The sequence below is a fragment of the Macaca fascicularis genome, chromosome 11 (genome assembly GCF_037993035.2).
Source record: "Macaca fascicularis isolate 582-1 chromosome 11, T2T-MFA8v1.1".
NCBI lineage: Eukaryota > Metazoa > Chordata > Mammalia > Primates > Cercopithecidae > Macaca > Macaca fascicularis.
This window is the reverse complement of record NC_088385.1, coordinates 91,907,454-91,926,618: the sequence shown is the minus strand read 5'-3', so window position 1 is coordinate 91,926,618 and position 19,165 is coordinate 91,907,454. Positions and strand designations below refer to the sequence as shown.

At 32.2% G+C, this 19,165-nt stretch overlaps 1 protein-coding gene across 7 annotated transcripts in view; it reads right to left on the bottom strand.

The window, feature by feature from the left end:
• The window catches only part of LRRIQ1 (leucine rich repeats and IQ motif containing 1), a 232,753-nt gene extending 213,595 nt beyond the window's left edge, over positions 1–19,158 (bottom strand). For 4 of the 7 annotated variants that reach the window (XR_012419763.1, XM_015431285.4, XM_074005920.1 and 1 more), the window contains exons 1-7: positions 19,104–19,158; positions 17,341–17,499; positions 15,059–15,170; positions 10,869–10,960; positions 8,816–8,933; positions 7,715–7,938; positions 3,597–3,671 (exon numbers count right to left, since the gene is read on the bottom strand). Coding sequence is in view for 5 of the 7 variants with exons in the window: in XM_015431285.4 (XP_015286771.3) it covers positions 3,597–3,671; positions 7,715–7,938; positions 8,816–8,933; positions 10,869–10,960; positions 15,059–15,170; positions 17,341–17,472 (753 nt within the window). In the remaining 2 variants the exon portion in view is untranslated. The remainder of the gene's footprint in view (positions 1–3,596; positions 3,672–7,714; positions 7,939–8,815; positions 8,934–10,868; positions 10,961–15,058; positions 15,171–17,340; positions 17,500–19,103) is intronic. The other 3 variants (XM_015431286.4, XM_015431287.4, XR_012419764.1) reach the window with 3 other exon arrangements.
• Positions 19,159–19,165: the final 7 nt, after the last annotated feature.

Here is a 19,165-nt window from a genome sequence, read left to right as displayed (position 1 = left end):
AAGTCATTTATCTTAAAGGGTACACTTTTTTAATATTTAGGAGATTGAATCATGTTGTTAAGTTGATACTCTAATGTTATATGTATTCTAAGCCACCCAGATATAAATTGGAGATTTCCTTGAAGATAGAAAACATAAAATCAGAAAGACATAGAATAAGCAAACAAACAACAACAACAACAAAGGGAAACCACAGGCTAAAAACCACATAGAAATAAAGGACTTCAAACTTTCTGGAATGAGAGTTCCGATCAAGAAGACTCAGCTAGTACTGAGACTGCAAAAACAGGAATTATTTTGTGAAACTTATGATACCAAGAAAGTCAGATAGTCCCTACATAAAAACAATATCCAGAACCAGCCTACTCACATATCTTACCCCTTCTCAATGACCAAAATAGTTGATAACCACATACTACTGTATTTAATGAAATATTTAGAGTTAGGTGAGAAAATATTATTTTTACTAGAGTCCTAAACCAAAAGTAAGCAGATCAACAAAATTAAGAAAATATCTACGGGAAACTAACAAAAAGGATATGAGACTATATTTTAATCAGCAGAAGGAAGAACCAATTTCTGAGAAAATCGAACTATTAAATAAACTAGATAAAAATTTAAAGAAAGATATTTTAGAAAAAATATTTAAACAGGAATAACCTCATATTTCAAGTGTTCAAATAAAAACAACTCACTTAAATAATCAAAATAGAATGGCTGGACAGCTGATTACTTAAAAAAACATTCAAAATTAGATGTTTTCCCCCAACAACAAATAATAACAAAGATAAAAATGATATGTCAGAGGTAAAGAAGATTAACACAGAAACTCCAACACATGACTATTAGGAGTTCCTGAATAAAGAACTCTTTATTCAGGAGTTCCTGAATAAAGAACTGAGAAAAACTGAAGGGAAGAAAATAATAGAAAAATACATTTTCTTAAAAACAACAACAAAAAGCCATAGGAGAAAGACCGAACATTGCATGCACACATACACAACACACTTAGATAGATGCTAGCAATATTTCAGAACTCTAAAGAATGTCAGCTGTTAGTTTTACTGTGCTCCTTTTTAGGTAATATGTCTTTTTTCCTCTGGATGCTTCCAACACTTTATTTTTCCTTTGTCTTGAATTTGAATAGTATTATCTAATTCCAAGGTGTGATTTTCTTTGTATCTCTCCTCCTTGGGAATTGTGTATCACATTTGAAAGTAGGGATTATTTTCAGTTTTATGTACTGCCATATCTTAAACACTCAGAGAAGTGCCTGACCTAGTAGAAAACCAGTAAATATGTGTGGATGAATGTATAAAGTGAAAAATCCTAAAGCTTCAAAAGAATGTAAGGAAAAGGCATCAAATTTGCAATCATAGATAGCATAGGCAAAAATAAATAAATATGCAATGAAGTCATATCTTTACATTGTTTTTTTTGTTTTGTTTTGTTTTGTTTTTGAGACGGAGTCTCACGCTGTTGCCCAGGCTGGAGTGCAGTGGCGCGATCTCGGCTCACTGCAAGCTCCGCCTCCCGGGTTCCCGCCATTCTCCTGCCTCAGCCTCCTGAGTAGCTGGGACTACTGGCGCCCGCCACCGCGCCCGGCTAATTTAATTTTTTGTATTTTTAGTAGAGACGGGGTTTCACTGTGGTCTCGATCTCCTGACCTTGTGATCCGCCCGCCTCGGCCTCCCAAAGTGCTGGGATTACAGGCTTGAGCCACCGCGCCCGGCCCTTTACATTGTTAAAAGTGGTATAAACCTGTATTCTACACCCAAAGAAATTGACCATTTTTGAAAGCAAACTAAAAATATTTTCAAATATGCAAACAAAGATTGAGAAAATCTAGCATCCAAAAACATTTTTTGAAAGTGTCGCTGGGCGCGGTGGCTCAAGCCTGTAATCCCAGCACTTTGGGAGGCCGAGACGGGCGGATCACGAGGTCAGCAGATCGAGACCATCCTGGCTAACACGGTGAAACCCCGTCTCTACTAAAAAAATACAAAAGAAACTAGCCGGGCGAGGTGGCGGGCGCCTGTAGTCCCAGCTACTCGGGAGGCTGAGGCGGGAGAATGGCGTAAACCCGGGAGGCGGAGCTTGCAGTGAGCTGAGATCTGGCCACTGCACTCCAGCCTGGGTGGCAGAGCGAGACTCCGTCTCAAAAAAAAAAAAAAAAAGAAAGAAAAGAAAAGAAAAGAAAAGATTTAAGTGTATACTCCAGGAAATTAAAAATTGAGTCCAGAAATTGGCAGAAGAGTCAGGATTCAAAGAACACTAATAAAGAAACCATTATCATTGAATACTTGTGTTTTTTGAACCGTCTTGTTTCTTCATCATTTTACTTAAAGATGGCTATTTGTTTTACTGTTACTCCTTTTTAAGTAAAGCGTCTTTTATCCTCCAGATGCTTCTAAGACTTTATTTTCCTTTGGTTTTGAATTTCAGTAATTGTACTATTTATTCCAAGGTGGCATTCTCTTTGTATTTATCCTACTTGGAAATTATTTTTCATCTTTGAATATGCTGGTTGATTTTTTAAAAACAATTTGAAACCTTTTTAACCATTATCTCTTTACTTCATTGCTTCTGCCCCATTCTCTCTCTCCTCTCCTTTTAAAATATAATACAAATTTCATATCTTTTCACCATGTATCACATATTCCTTGTGCTCTTTTCTTCTTTTCTCATTTTTTTTCTTCTACTCTGTGCTTTAATTTGGATATTTTCTATTGAACTGTCTCATTTCACTAATGGTCTCCTCTGCTATGTCCAATCAAATTTACCCACTGAAATTTAATTTTATATACTGAATTTTTTAAACCCTAGAATGTATAGTTGGTACTTCATTACAGATGTTGTTTTTCTTTTCACATCACCTGTCTAAGTATTTTGCTACTGGATGATCATTATAGGTATTTTAACAGCTCTACTATACTTAACATTTAGATTATCTACAGGTGAGCTATTATTGTCTTTTTTTTGTCACTTGTCATTCACATGACTCTGTCTCTTTACATGCTTAACCAGCTTTTTAATTTGACAATGTGTAGTAGGCACCTACTTTTGCAGGAGCGGATTTATATAAATTTTAAAAAGATTTGAAAGGAATACAAAAAAATGATAATGTTTAGCTAAATAACAGGATTATGGGAGATATCTACTTTAAATTTGTAATTACTTAAAATAATTGTATATAAAAGCTATGGAGTAAATAAAAACTAAAACTTCATCAATAAATGTATAATCAGAATAATCTTACATTCAAAACAAAATTAATTGTGTTTAGGAAAAAGAGTAAGCTTTCATAACAATCTTTGAACATAAATAAATATTCAAAATGGTACATTTCATCAAACCTTAAAAGAAATGTTAGAATTACAATTTTATATGGACAACACTCACTAAACCAGCTAACTCATTTTCAAGACATTATATTTCAAGAAGTGTTTCTGAGGATTAATAAATTTTTAATGCTGTAATAAACTAAAATCTTGTACTACTTAGGCAGTATTATCTAAAAATAACCATTTCAAGTATAGTAATGTATTTCAAATAAAGAAAGTTTAATGTGCTAATTAAAAACAACATATAGATACCTCATGCTGTTTAAATTTCTCTTTCCAAATTTTCTCTTCTTCATAGAGTTCATCATTCATCTTGTCCTGTTCTTGCTGAACATATGATAATAATAAATATGACTATACTCAAATATCAAAAATATTAATTATATATGATTCTCATAACCTATATTTGTAAACAATAGTTAAAGATGACAACCCAACCAATGGCTTTCAATTTTTAGTACTGGGATAACAACTTTAATCTCAAACTGAAGTGTCACATAAATAATACCTAGGGTTTCCATTCTGAGAACAGAAAGAAGTTTGCAACCTGGGAAAGTTGCTGTGTTTATTTGAGTATGTTTATTCACAGAATATAATACATTGCCTTGAAACACTGTTGGGCATGGTAAAAATTACAATAATATTTGTAAAATGGGATTTGTGTTACAATTGTTTTCTCACCATGCCATACCATTTAATTTACATAAATCAGTTCAATAAGTAATGGTTTTCTTTCAATAACTCTTTATCAACACATTCAATAAGACTCCTCAGAATAAACAAAGATCGGTAAAATACAACCCCCTTCTTCAAAAACTCTTCTGATAACGTGAAGACACTATCATAAATTTACACATTACCCAAAATTTAGACGAATAAGTTTATTACAAGGGAAAAAATATAAAAAATCATAATGGGCATGATAATTAGATCATGAAAGGTTTCATGCAAAAGACTGTATTTGAAATCACTAGGTTTTCAAGAAGAGAAACAATTTTTGGCACTTATTAAGCATTTTGAGCTAGGAAAAGTTCTTTGATCGTTATCTTATATGAGCTATGGGAATTTTTTATGAGGTTTAAGCACGGAAGTAACATACTTTTAAATAAAAAATTGTCTGACAGTGCTATGGATAAGTGTGAGAAATGTAAGACCAAAGGTAAGGAGACCAATTAGAGAATATAGTAAATATTCCAAGTTAGACCCTCAGGCAGCTTGAACTACAAAGGAGCTGTAAAGTACATGGATGAGAAGATGGCTAATGCAATAATTGGAAGGAAGATAGTAATAAAAAAGAAGGAAGAATAAAACATTATCCTCATTTTTCTATCTTGGACTAATGATGATAATGTGGCTTATCAAAATTAAGAATCCCAGGGAAGAACTACTCAGAAAGCAAGACAATGCATTCAGTTTTAGATACATAAAGTTCTCTGAGTATGCAGTTTTTGTAGGAGAGTTATGTAGTCTACCCTGTTTTGATACAATTGTAGATTTGTTATCAATGGTCATTTGTTTTAAGCTCCAAGATATAACAAAGGACACATTAGGAAATTCATTAAGATGAAATTATCAAGAGAGAAGGTGTATGAAGTAAGAAAAGAAAGGGACAAAAATAGAATCCATGCTGTTAGCTCCTACCCAAAACTCAGGTTGAACCCTACTCCGCAGTGTTGGAGGTGGGGCCTGCTGGGAGGTGTTTGGATCATGGGAGCAGGTCCCTTATGAAGGTCTTTGACCATACCCTTGGTGATAAGTGAGAGTTTGCTCTGAGTCCACGTTAGATCTGGTCATTTAAAAGTGTGTGCCACTTTTAAAAATTACCCAGTCTCAGGCATTTTCTTTATAGCAATGCAGGAACAACATAATGGAAAACACAAGGACAGAGAGAGAAAATGAAGTCAAAAATGGATATCAACTAGTAATTGCCAAAGATGTGAGACAATCAATACAATGTGATCTTACAGAAGTCAAGGGAAAGTAAAATGGTCAACCATCAAATTTTTGCTGGCATAAAATACTACAGAGTCCAAAACAGCTGAAAGAAATGTGTGAGTATAATATATAGAAGTCATTTGTTATCTTCCTTAAGAACAGTTTCATTCAGTGTGGTAATGCTGCAAAAAACCTAGCAGGATTAGAATTGGATGAGAATGAAAAAAATGATACAGTATAAATAACCACTCTTTAAGAAGCCTATTATACACAACCTTTAAAAAGTCAATCAAAGAACAGCTAAAGAAAAATATACGAATGATCTCATGATTTTTCTTTTGTTTTTAGGATGGGAGGAAATTGAACATGCTTATAAACAATAAAAAAGGAAGAAGATGATAGGAGTGTTTCAGCATATGGAAAAAGCAGGTGTAGGTTGAAAAATGATAAAATATAAACTAGAGGAGGAAAAGCTAACCTTTGGCAGAAGGAAGAAACCTTTCTTACTGGGATAGGAGGGAAGGCCAGTAATAATTTTAAAAAAGGATGAATACAGATATTGATACTAAATAGCTGTGGAATTAAAAGAGAAAGTTTGTATTTGATGCAAAAAAAATGTTATATGATTATTTACCAATAATGAGGGCGGAAAAATTGAGTGTAATTCTTAAGAGATTTATGATTGCTATTTTGGGGAATGGAGAGGCAGCTAACAATCCAGGAAAGAACTACTGAAAGAGAGTAAATTACATATTTAGAGTCAGTCATAAACTTGTGGGCTAGTCCCATTGGAAACTTTTAAGTTTCAAGGCATAATGAAGGACATATTTAGGAATTCGTTACACCTAATATTATTGCATTTTCTTAAATCATAATTATATGATAAATTGCAAATTAGTTTCAAAAAATAAGTTATAATTCTTTGAAGGTGGGATTTGGTGTTAGATCTCTTTTGCATCATCTAAGCCCACAGCTGAATGCTTTGCCCTTAAGGTAGTCAGCAAATTTTGGTTATAAAACAAATAAAAATGAAAACTTTGCTTAATAGGATTCAAATCAGAGATACCACTAACACTTAATAATAATTATGCATTTTAGTACAAACCAACAAATACTACTCCAATAATCTACATTATACTCAATCCTATTTTGGATTTTTTTTAAAAAAGCTTTTGATCTCAGAAATGACTATGTCATTCTGGTCTATGGGAAAGAAAATGTAACTAAGGGAAAATTAAAGATTCATATCTTACTATTAGAAAAAGTCATGGCATAACTGGTTCTACATTATTACAATTTATTTTAATGTGTTTCTTTTCTTTTTTTTTTTTTTTTTTTTGATACAGAGTCTCGCTCTGTCGCCCAGGCTGGAGTGCAGTGGCATGATCTTGGCTCACTACAAGCTCCATCTCCCGGGTTCACGCCATTCTCCTGCCTCAACCTCCCAAGTAGCTGGGACTACAGGCTCCCGCCACCACGCCAGGCTATTTTTTTGTATTTTTAGTAGAGACGGGGTTTCACCATATTAGCCAGGATGGTCTCAATCTCCTGACCTCGTGATCCACCCATCTTGGCCTCCCAAAGTGCTGGGATCACAGGCGTGAGCCACCGTGCCCAGCCTTTAGTGTGTTTATTTTCCACACAGTAAGAAATGAAATGTACTCAACATGGAGGACTAAAAAAATGCTGAACAAGCTAATGTTCTTTATATGCAACACTCAAACCCAGCGAGTTCTGGATAATGTATAAATCAATTTTAATCATGAAAGATAGAGAATTCAGTCATGCCTGTTATCCAAATATTCTAAGGTTCTGATGACCTGCAAGTAGGGTCCTAAAATCCACCAGTTTCACAATATCGATATACCACTACTATGACCTGATTGTGTGGCTCTCCTAGGGGGAAAACAACACCAACAACACATACGACAGAAAAAAAAAAAAAAAAACGTACAAAACTTCACACCAAAGAGTTTCCAGTTCAAGGAAGTAGCTTAATTACGAAGGTGGGGCACGGACTGTCCCTAAATGGTTGAACTACTTTTAAATATGTTTTACATGTCATATGCCAGACCACATAGCAAGGTTAATGCATACTCAAGAATTTTTCATTGCTTTTTCCAATGTTTAGAAGCATATAAAGAAAAACAACAATTTATATTGTAAATTTCAAACTATCCAGGATGACCCTTGAAACTTCATAGACTCCATCGGCCCCCAAGATCAAAAGTGTGTCTGAACTTCCAATGAATTTCAATAAAAACTAATCAAGGAGCTCATATTAAATACTGTTAATTTACAGTCAATTTCTTCCTCTATCTGAGAGTAATTAAAAGTCATACTATTAAGCTCAATCTGCACCACAATCCAAATATCGATATTCTTCAGAGGTAGCTACTGATTTAAAAAATATATGAAAAACAAAAGCAAAATACCTTCTGAATATTCTCTAATTTCTTCTTTTCAACTTTAAATTGTTTCATCCAGCAATGTCGCTTTTCTTCTTCTTCTTGAAATTGTTTTTCTTCTCTATCCCTCTGAGCTTTGAGAGTTTCTTTCTCTTTATCTTCTAATTCCTTCTGTTTCTCTTGCCAAGCCTCAAAAGACTGTCTACATTTTTCTTCCACTTCACAGTATCCAAAATTTATATCAGCATCATCTGGATTCATGAAGAAAAATAACGTCATTATTTGTAAGATGAAAACTGTCAAAACGAATTCAAAGTATAAAAGTAATTTTAAAATTAAAAAAAAATGCCAACATATTCCCAAAGCGAGAATATGCAGCAATAGAAATTGTTGCATTGTTGAATAGACATAGAAATTTCACTGAAGTGAATAAAGTCACATAAGTTGACTTAAAATATTTCACAAAACTTAATATAAAAATAAAATCCACGGCCGGGCGCGGTGGCTCAAGCCTGTAATCCCAGCACTTTGGGAGGCCGAGACGGGCGGATCACAAGGTCAGGAGATCGAGACCATCCTGGCTAACACGGTGAAACCCCGTCTCTACTAAAAAATACAAAAATCTAGCCGGGCGAGGTGGCGGGCGCCTGTAGTCCCAGCTGCTCGGGAGGCTGAGGCAGGAGAATGGCGTAAACCCGGGAGGCGGAGCTTGCAGTGAGCTGAGATCCGGCCACTGCAGTCCAGCCTGGGCAACAGAGCAAGACTCCATCTCAAAAAAAAAATAAATAAATAAAAAAATAAAATCCACGAGAGTGTGTGTGTGTGTGTGTGTCATTAAGAAATAGTTAAGAGATAGTTAAGAGGTACTAAATAAAGTCAGGGATAGTGAAATCTATTGCAATCAGCTGAACATGTGGAAAAAATATTTAAATCAAGTAAATTTAGAAGGCATAAAAGTCTATGATGATATGTAATTTAATAAGTATAGCAAAGGCACAATAATAATCAAACATTGTAATTGTTTTTCTAAATATTAAAAGAACAAAAAACAACTGTCCAAATTTTTTGAGATAACTATAATTAATCATATAAAAATTAACAAACATATCATTGAGCGATTTAGTCCACCTGGTAAAACATGTTCATCCATAGGCAAGTCATGAAGAATAGGCTCAGGAACAAAATCAGGACGGGCACAATTGGTTTTACTTCTCATAAATTCTTCTTTTTCTATTTCAGATAATATCTAAGAGGTTAAATGAGTACTAATGATTAAAAAAATCAAGATAGAGTGTAAAGCTGTCATTTTAATAATACATTAAATATTTACATGTATATACCAAGAATTTTAATGTGCTTCAGATTTCTCTCAAATACAAATCTGCAGTACATTGATAATTATTCTCTTTACAATGAATAAAAAAGTTTTGCCATGCAAGCGTAAGTAACCCTCCTTATGTTTTTCAGAACTCTAATAAGTCTTTAATATTATTTAATATTATTCCACAATATTCAATTAAACTGCTTGACAATCACTTCAAAATGTTTCTACTAATGTTTTCCTTTTAATGTATTTCTGTTTTAGGCCGGGCGCGGTGGCTCAAGCCTGTAATCCCAGTACTTTGGGAGGCCAAGACGGGCCAAGACAATAATTGCCTGTGGATGACAAAAGACTTTTGGCTTGACTATTCCAGCCACGGTTTATGACACAATTGATAAAGAAATACAGCTATTTCTGTAGTATATAACAATTTGACAAAATAACTGTAATTATTATTGACATTTATTAAGACATCAGAATTTTAGGAATTTCAGACAATTTTGAAACACATATTAATAACATATTTATACAAATATAACCCAAAGAAAGTTAAACATCTTCAAATTCATACGGAATTAACCAGGGATCCAGAAGAGCCAAAACAACCTTGAAAAAGAACAAAGTTGGGTAACTCACACTTCCCAATTTCAAAACTTACTACAAAGCTACAGTAATCAAAATGTGGGTAACATGCCGGGCGCCGTGACTCACGCCTGTAATCCCAGCACTTTGGGAGGCCGAGGTGGGCAGATCACGAGGTCAGGAGATGGAGAGCATCCTGGCTAACAGGGCGAAACCCCGTCTCTACGAAAAAATACAAAAAACTAGCGGGGCGTGGTGGCGGGCGCCTGTAGTCCCAGCTACTTGGGAGGCTGAGGCAGGAGAATCGTGTAAACCCGGGAGGCGCAGCTTGCAGTGAGCTGAGATCCAGCCACTGCACTCCAGCCTGGGCGACAAAGCAAGACTCCGTCTCAAAAGAAAAAAAAAAAAAAAAAAAAATATATATATATATATATATATATTCCCATAGACAAACTTTTTGTATATTCTACATGATGAAAAAGAGAACTATTCTCTAACCTAAATTATATATGCATCATTTATATCAATTATTTTCCATAATTATATTTTCACCATACTTTAGTTGGAAAGATACAGGCCTTGTATTCCAAGGAAGTAACAGTATAATAATTTAAAATTAATATTTCAAATTTAAGTATTACAAAAAAATTCAATAGAGTAAAACATTCAAAAAGAATAAGAGATATATAAGCAATTTTCAAATTATGTTAAACACATTAGGGAGGAGAAATAGGTAAAAGGAGAGAAAATTGGATAAAATAAGAGATAAAAATCAATCTAAGAAGTGAATCTTTAGGAGAGACTTTCTCTTAAATACATTTGTGGGATTTTAACTTAAACTGTTAAGGCTCTTCTTATTTTTTAACTAAGTTTTTCTTTTATTTGTTTCTGAAAACTGCTATAAAGTATTATAAATTTAAATTTTCTGTAAAGTCTCTGCTGGAACATAGTACATTCCTAAGAAGAGCAAATTAGAATATATTCTTTATTTTCCTCAGAATTTTTAGACAACAAAATTTGTGTAATACAGTTCTATTTTATCGACATGCACATTAAATTGCCAGGTATAAATGGCTCAGGCCACCACTTTTAATATTCTTAATGATTGAAAATTGAGTGTTTTTTATCATATGCCAGAGGAAACCATAAAACCACAGATGATTTGCTTAAAAATGATTAAATTTTTAATATTTAAATCAGTGAATTATCAATCTTGTGTAAGAGATAAAGTTTCTAATTGTAATCGTGAATATTTTAAGTCAAATATTGAATATATACCTTAATTAATTGCTCTGAGCTTTCTTCATATTCAGTTGATAGTCCTGTCCTTAAATGCATACGATTAGCAGAAACTGCTCCATAACTATGGCCTAGAAAAAGAATATATATATATAACTTCCAATATTAGAATACAATACAACATCTCAAAATTTCAAACCCTTTCTTAATTTTTAATCTCAAATTCTATCAGGGTATATTGTTGATCAGTAAGAGTAACTCAAAATAACAGAAAAATAATTAAGAATAAACAATGGAGGAAATCTACTCCCTTTATTCTAAAAATAAAACCAATAAATTTCTAAAGTGCTTTGACTCTATCATTTTCCATATTCTCGTGCCTGAAGTTTATTTCCCAGGCATAAAGAAACATGCCTTGCTTGATAGTGCAATGGCACCTTGATTAGAAATCAACAAAAATTCAACTTTATCTGCCACAAACCAGACATGACCTTGCACAAGATATTGAACACATTTTAATAAAAATATTAATTTAAAAATTATAATTATTACCATGTAAATGAAGAGGAATTAAATTTATTTTATGAGTTGTTGAATTTTGTAATTTTTAATTATGTGTGCAGATGTAGTTATATTTTCTTTCTTTCAATTTATATGTTATAACATGGTAATGTTTCCCAATAGTAAACTAACTTTACAGAGGACCATTCTGCTGGCTAACTGATTATTCACACCTAGTTTGGCAGATATTATAGATTTTCTTTTAACACCTCTTCACTACCTTTCTGGCAAGCTTTCCTCTGTGAGAGGTCAAAAAGAAAAAAAAAAAAAATGACATCATCCAGATACCTTTGCAGCTAGATTTCTGAGAGTAATTTAGTTTATGTTCATAAATATATTTACATAACTCTTTTTTTCATAAAATATTATGTCTAAAGGGAGGCAGGTGATGATATTTTTATTTCTATGAGCCAGAATGTAGTAGAGGGAGCTCAGAGTTGGGAGACAAGAGTGTATAGTAGAGGATTAATGTTTCTGAACTTCTTAAGTATGACAGCAGCTTCTGATGAAGCCCAGTTTTATGATATATGTGTGGGGTTTGTTCTTCAGCTTGGATGTTTATGCTAGAGACTGCTTTTTCAGTCTTATTAATAATTCGGTTACTTACTGTAGTAGATAGTCCCCAAAGATGTTTCTCCCAAAGAATCATACCTACTGGTATACATACCCTGTTTAGTTCCCTCTCACATAGGACACAGGCTGACCCTGTGTGACCATCAGGATGTGGCAGAAATGACGCATGATGTCTGAGAAGAGATCATGAGAAGCCCTACAAGGTTCCACCTTGGTCTCTTGGTATTTTGCTGTAGAACACTTCTCAGAATCTATATGATCTGAGGAGTGAAAGCCACAGAGAGAGGCCTCCAGTTGAAAGCCACATCTGAACTCTCCAGTCAACAGGTGGCATCAATGGCCAGACATTTTAATGAGCTATTTTGGAATTCTCATCTAGTCAAGCCTTCACATGACTACAGACTTAATCAACATCTGACTTTAAGTGCATGAAAAACCCAAGCAAGAACTGTCCAAGTTAGCCTAGTCAACCAACAGAACCAAAAGGTATAATAATAAATTATTTTAACTTTCTAACTTTGTTTCACAGCAATAAATATTCAGAACATCTCTCTTTATAAAAATAAACAAAAACTTTACTGCCCATAAAGTAGCTAGTGTCTGTTCTCTACAACTGAGAACCCCGATCAATACATCTATATTCATAACACAGCAATAAATATTCAGAACATCTCTCCTTATAAAAATAAACAAAGAAAACTTACTGCCTAAAGTAGCTACAGGGTCTGTTTTCTACAACTGAGAACCCCAATCAATACATCTATATTCATAAATGAAACTAGCTTCTAGTTTCTTTTATTTGTGCTATGCTTATACAATTTTGATCTGAAATAATAGCTTTTAGAAATAAAGTATTTTTGCTCCTTAATGGGTTGTAAGAATTTAGTTTAACATCTTTCCTAGTTTAGCAACATTTGAGAAGTCTCTTTCCACCTCTTTGCCATATTATTGATTTAATTGTTTTTCACTTTTTCAAATAATTTTGATAATTTTTCTTGAAAAATCATTAATTAATTTTAAACTATCATCCTGTGCAATAAATAATGTAACAAATAATTTAAATTAAATAATTTATGTAAGAATGAATATATAATATAAATTATTATATTATTATACAGGATAATTTAAATTAAATTTCAATAAATCCAAATTTAATAAATAATACATATTAGTAATAATTTAATGAATAAACTTATAATAAATTTAATAATTTTAACAATTAATTTAATATTTAATAAATTAAAATCAATAATTTATGTTTAAAATAATTAATTCTACTAATATAAATTTAATAATTTTAAATAATTTAAATTAACCATTTTAAATAATTAAATTAATTTAAATTTTCTGGGAAAATTATTTTATTCATTGAGATTGTCAAATATCTTTTATAAGGCTCTGATCTGTTTGATCTTGTTAGAGATCAGATTAGATTACATTACATTAGAGTCATATACAAGATCTCATAATTTTCTAAACCACTGCTGTAACTGTAGTTGTATCACAATTCATGTAACTAATTCCTACAATTGTGTTTTCTTTTATCTTTTTCATAATTAGACTATAAATAGTCTGTATAACTGTCAATGTATTTATATTTTCATTGTTTAAACCTAGTAAAAATAAACAAAACATGTCATTAACATTCCTCATAATCCAACCATAGATAATCACTGTCAAAATATACAGTAAATCTTTACATAGCAATTCATGCTGGTGTTCGGGACAAAAATCTTGGAGCCACCTTCCTCTCTTCATTTGGTACCAGTCCACCAATATATACTTTTCTTTCCACTTTAAAACAATTTCCAGAATATGACCATATTTTTTCATGTCTACTGAAACCACTCTCATCTCTTAACATATTATTGCAATAGTCTTGTAGTAGCTTGACTACCTCAAGGCATATTCTCTACACAGTCAACAGAATGATTGTTTCCAAATAAAATTCAGATACTGTCATTGCTTACTCAAAAATTTTTATATGTTGAGAATAGAATCCAAAGTCCACAAAATGGTTTAGAAGAGCCCTATACCATCTAATCCCTTGTTTTCTCAGATAAAACTAGAAACGTTTACTTGCTGTTTTGCAAACATTAAGTCCACTCAGTGGGACTTTATACTTCCCTCTTTCCAGAATACAGGCTTCTTAGATAATCATGTGACTCAGCTTTACATTCATTAAGTCATTGCTCAAATAGAGACCTTGTCATAGAGACCTTCCCTGACGATTTAAAACAGCAAACCCCAGTCTCTATCTTCTTACATTTTTTTCCTTCATAGCAGTTACCACTATTGAAATATTGCATATTTGTTTATTATCTGTCTGCCTACACTGCAACATTAAAACAGAGGAGCAGAATCTTTGCCTGTTTTGTTCACTGAGGTATTCTCAGTGACTAGAACACATTCTATCACAAAGCAATATTTGTTGAATGAATATGAATATCTACATTCTAATTTATACTAATACCTACATAAATGCCGTTTAATTTTAAAATAGCTTTTAACATATCATGAATATTTTTCCATTAAATATTTGTCTAAGTCATTTTTAAAAATAGGTATATTATTCAACAAAAAAGGTCTTGTGGAACATTTAGAATGCTGCCATTTCTCATTATAAAGCAAGCCAAGATTAATTCTAATTAAATCTTTGATTTTTCCATTAGTCTTACAACAATTCCAAGAAGCAAATTGGCACAGTTCAAGAAACATACTGTTGGGCTTTTCAATCAAATGATTATATTTTTCCCAAAAAATGATGTATATACTGATACTGCTAAAACAGTCTATTGATTAGTTTTATTTTCTTTAATATAAAATAAAAAGGATGTCTGGCATTAATTAGAACTGCGGAAACAAAATGCTGATGGTATTTACTGAAGACCTAAGAAAGATAGTAAAAAAAAAAAAGAAAAATGAATGAACTAAACCCAACAGTCCAATATACAGTAGATATATTAGAAATACACTAAATGTATACAAATGTGCACAGTAAGAGATAAGAACTATAAGCAATTGAGTTTACTAAATTATAATTTGTTCATATGTACAGAAAGCTTATCTGCCAGACAGATGAAAACAGTACTTACTTAAAATACCAGTATCTTCCAGGTCCTGAAGAATGAGCTCTTCAACAGCTTTACTCCTGTTCTTTATGATGTTAATACAATGAAGAACTGGTTCTGGTAATTCAACCGAATCCTAAAAATTTTAATAATACAAGAAACTGTGAAAGTGTTTATTATCAAAATTATGTGTCAAATTTTGGATGCTTCATTCCACATCAAAAATGTGAACAAAACATGTAAATGAAATAAAAGGGTTCCATACAAGCAGCATAGTTCAGACAAATATATTTGGCTAAAGTTTGCTTTTAATTTTCAGGTGGTTGTGCATTTCTAGAAAACTCTAAGAAAACAAATGAAAAGAGTTACCTACACATCACTTTTGTTAACTTTATTAGAGGCTGTTTATTTTTGAATGCCCTCAATAGTTGTATATATTTTTAGATTAATTCCAACTTCAAGTAAATTGTATCAAATATTAATCAAAGCTGCAAGATTATTTTTTCAAAATATTTAATGTCAAACTAATACCTGATATAATTATTTATTCCATTCAAAACTGGCTTTGTGATTATCATACACAAACTTAGTCACATTTGTGAACTGTTATAAAATATCTATCAATACAGCCTATATAAATCGATTTGTAAATAGCTAAATATATTGATATGCAAAATGTGAAAATTAAATTCCTTCCTCCAATAACACCATAACTAGTTAGAAAATATAATGCAAATAAATAATATTCATAACAACAAAATACTTGAAGCATCTATGAACAATTTTAATAATAATCTTGAAGTTACATATATCTACATGATGACAACACTTCCTTGAGGGACTTCAAGTATAGCATGAATGAAACAATATAAATGTTTCTATATAGAAGAACATGATATGCACCTGCTTTCATTTAACTAAAATAAATATTGTCTGCCATACTGTGTTTTCATGTGTTGAATTTAGGATTTATAGCCAGCTTTATTTTCTCCATCCTAACTAATGAAATTCAGTGTTTAGTTTTGAGAATGAACATCAGAAGATAATGAGAAAATATTACCTTTCTCTTAGTACTACAGAAAAGCATGTAAAATTATATGTCATAAAATGAGTCCTGATAAAGTAGTGTATTAAAAATAGTGACAAAAATATCAATTCTATTTTTCTGACATCTGTCCTGCATTGAGATTTCTATTTCTTGTTTAACTAAGAAGCATTTCAAATGAAACGACCTGGATTATAGAGATTGTTGTTATGTCCTGGGAAATATAGTTCATAATCTTAAATCCTTAGTTAATAATTTTTTCCCCTGGTAATAATACTTACATTGATTCTAAGTGATATAAATAATAGTGAGGTATCTTAATTGAAATAGAAGGGCTTTAAAATTTTCTTCTTCCTTTATATAAAAAGGTATAACATAATACAGTCCATTATTCTGTTAGATTTCATATTCAAATAAAAATTTCAGATTTTTTTGTCTCATTTAAATTAGCTCTGGATAAAAGACATAATAATGTAACAATATTAATTTCTCTAAATGTAATGGGTAGGTTTAGTGCAATCCTAATAAAATACAAAGTTCTGAAATCTTTAAAAAATTTTCTTTTTTAAAAAAAGCTTAGTTAAGATCTGAAAATAATAAAACAATGTGAAGAATTTGATCCATTCAATATTTAAAAATATACAACAGTAAGAAAATAATGAACAAAGTAATGGAAAAGAATAGACAGCCTTGGATAGATCATATGTACATTGATGATAATAACTATCAATAAGACAAATGACAAATCAATTGAGAAAAGGTGGATTATTAAACAAGAGACACTGGAAAAATTAGCTCAATATGTGCAGGAGATTTTCAAATTAGTTCTACATTTCATAACATTCCTGAAAATAAATTCCAGTTGGATTAAGGATATTGGTATAAATGAATAAATCCATGAATGAACTCTGTAAGCATATAAACATTGGTAAAAATACACAAATAAAAGGATAATTTGTTTTATTCCCAAAAGTAACCATTTTGATATGTCAAAAGATTTCACATACATTTTTCTTCCCATGTAATTTAATCATGCTAAAATGTTCACAAGTAAAAACAAAAATCAGGATAAAAATATATATAATAATAATCCCAATTTTATGAAGATAGGTGACTATATATATTAAATATAATTTATATTTATATAAATTGTTTATAACAATGCTGCTAAAAATGAGAAGTATATAAAAATATCCTAAGAAAGTAATATTTCTCCTGAAAAGCCTACTCCTGTTAAAGGGCTCAAAAGTGCAATACTTACTGTATCACTATCATCACTCTGGGTTTCTGATTTTGAATCACTCTCAATGTCCTCTTTTTCCAAGGAGGAAATGCTGAGTTTATCCAATTCAGCTTCTATTTCTGCTTTGAGCTTTGCATCATCATCGTCCATTATTCTTCATAATAAAGCACAGAACTGCTTTAAAAAATGAAGAGGCTAATATGTCGCTAAAACTTATGTGTTCTCTAATTTGTCATACCAATCCAACATATTTATTTAAACATGTTTTAATTTAACAAAATTTTATCACACCTTCTTATGGTTACACCAAACATTGTTTTATCTCTTCAATCATTCTTTTCAAAATTTGACTACAAAATGATCAACTGTAACTGTACCGTAATACTCTTGATTTATATGTTTATATAATTGCACTATATATAATAAAGATCAGAATTGTTTATAAAATTTTTGTTTCAGTGATTAATACATATAAATGTATGTATGTATGCATGAGTTGCAATGTAATATGTGTTTTTATTAATGTTCTGGGTTTTTTTTTATTTTTCACTGTTGGTCTTAATCCCAAAAAAGGTTTGAAAACATACTAGTCAGCTATCGTTTTATTTTTCGTGACACTACTTTAAACTTTTTTTTTTCTTTCCTCTAGAGCCTGACCTTCCCACCTATCTTCTTGTTCTTTTCTTCATTCCTTCTTTCCATCCTCTTTCCCTTTCGTTAATTCCTCCTTTCACTCTATTCAATCATCTCAAAATCAACTCTACCGACAACCTTCTCCCTCACTCACTCAAAAATAAAAAATAAAATAAAATAAGAAGGAAAGAAAAGAAAAGGAAAACAAATGAAATGAAACTCCAAACAGAACCAGGGCAAAATATTATCCTGCAATGGAACTCAAAGTGCATTTAAAAGGCTTTATTAGAAGGAAAGTTAGATTTTTTTTTTCTATGCCTACAAAGCAAAATGCACAGGTATAATAAACTTTACGTAGAAAGAGAGGCAGGAGAGTATGGTGGAGGTAAGAGTCATTTCCTTTACCATGACCCTCTCTATTCGTCTACTAGCTCATTAGATCACCCCTGTCCAATTACGTATTTGAGCACAAAATTAATTATTAATATCATGGCAAAGAGTTTATATTCTTTCTTTGGACAGTAATTCTTAGAAATCTGTTGTGTGTTTTACACCTGCAGCATATCTCAGGATTAGCTGCATTTCAAGCCCTCAGTAGCCACCTGTAGTTAGTGGTTACTGTATATGACGTGCAGTCACAGATGGGTCTCACTGTAAATAGGCTGCATTAAAGTGCTCTAACTTGATAACGAATCGTTTGGAGTTCACTAAAGCTGTCAAAAGTAGAAAAGCTTAAGGAACTCCAACCTTCAACCCCTGTAAAGAAAAAGGAGAGAAATCTACTTTATAAGGTTCATATAAATTATATATTACCAAAAAAAAGAAAGAAAGAAAGAAAGAAGGACAGAAAAAGAATGGGTGGAAAGGAGGGAGACAAGAAGGGAAGGAAGGAAGGAAAGAATGGTTTGTGGGGAGCAGTGAGTGACTAACCATCGAATGTCCCTATCTAGCCAAAGCATCTCTTTAAGTTTTGAATGAGCTCCCCAAGGGAGCCTCGAGCTTCTTAGAGCCGCACAGCCATCTCCCGACCCGCGGTCTCTCCCTTTCCTGGAAGTCTGGCCAGGCAGAGAGTGTCCCGGCTCGACCTGAGTTCCCACAGCTGTCTCACCTCCCCCAACAGGAATCCCTGCCTTGAGGCCCCGGCTCACCCCTCAGCAGCAAGATTCCTCGGCTTGGTTGTAAGACAGCGCCCATAGACTCTACACAAAGC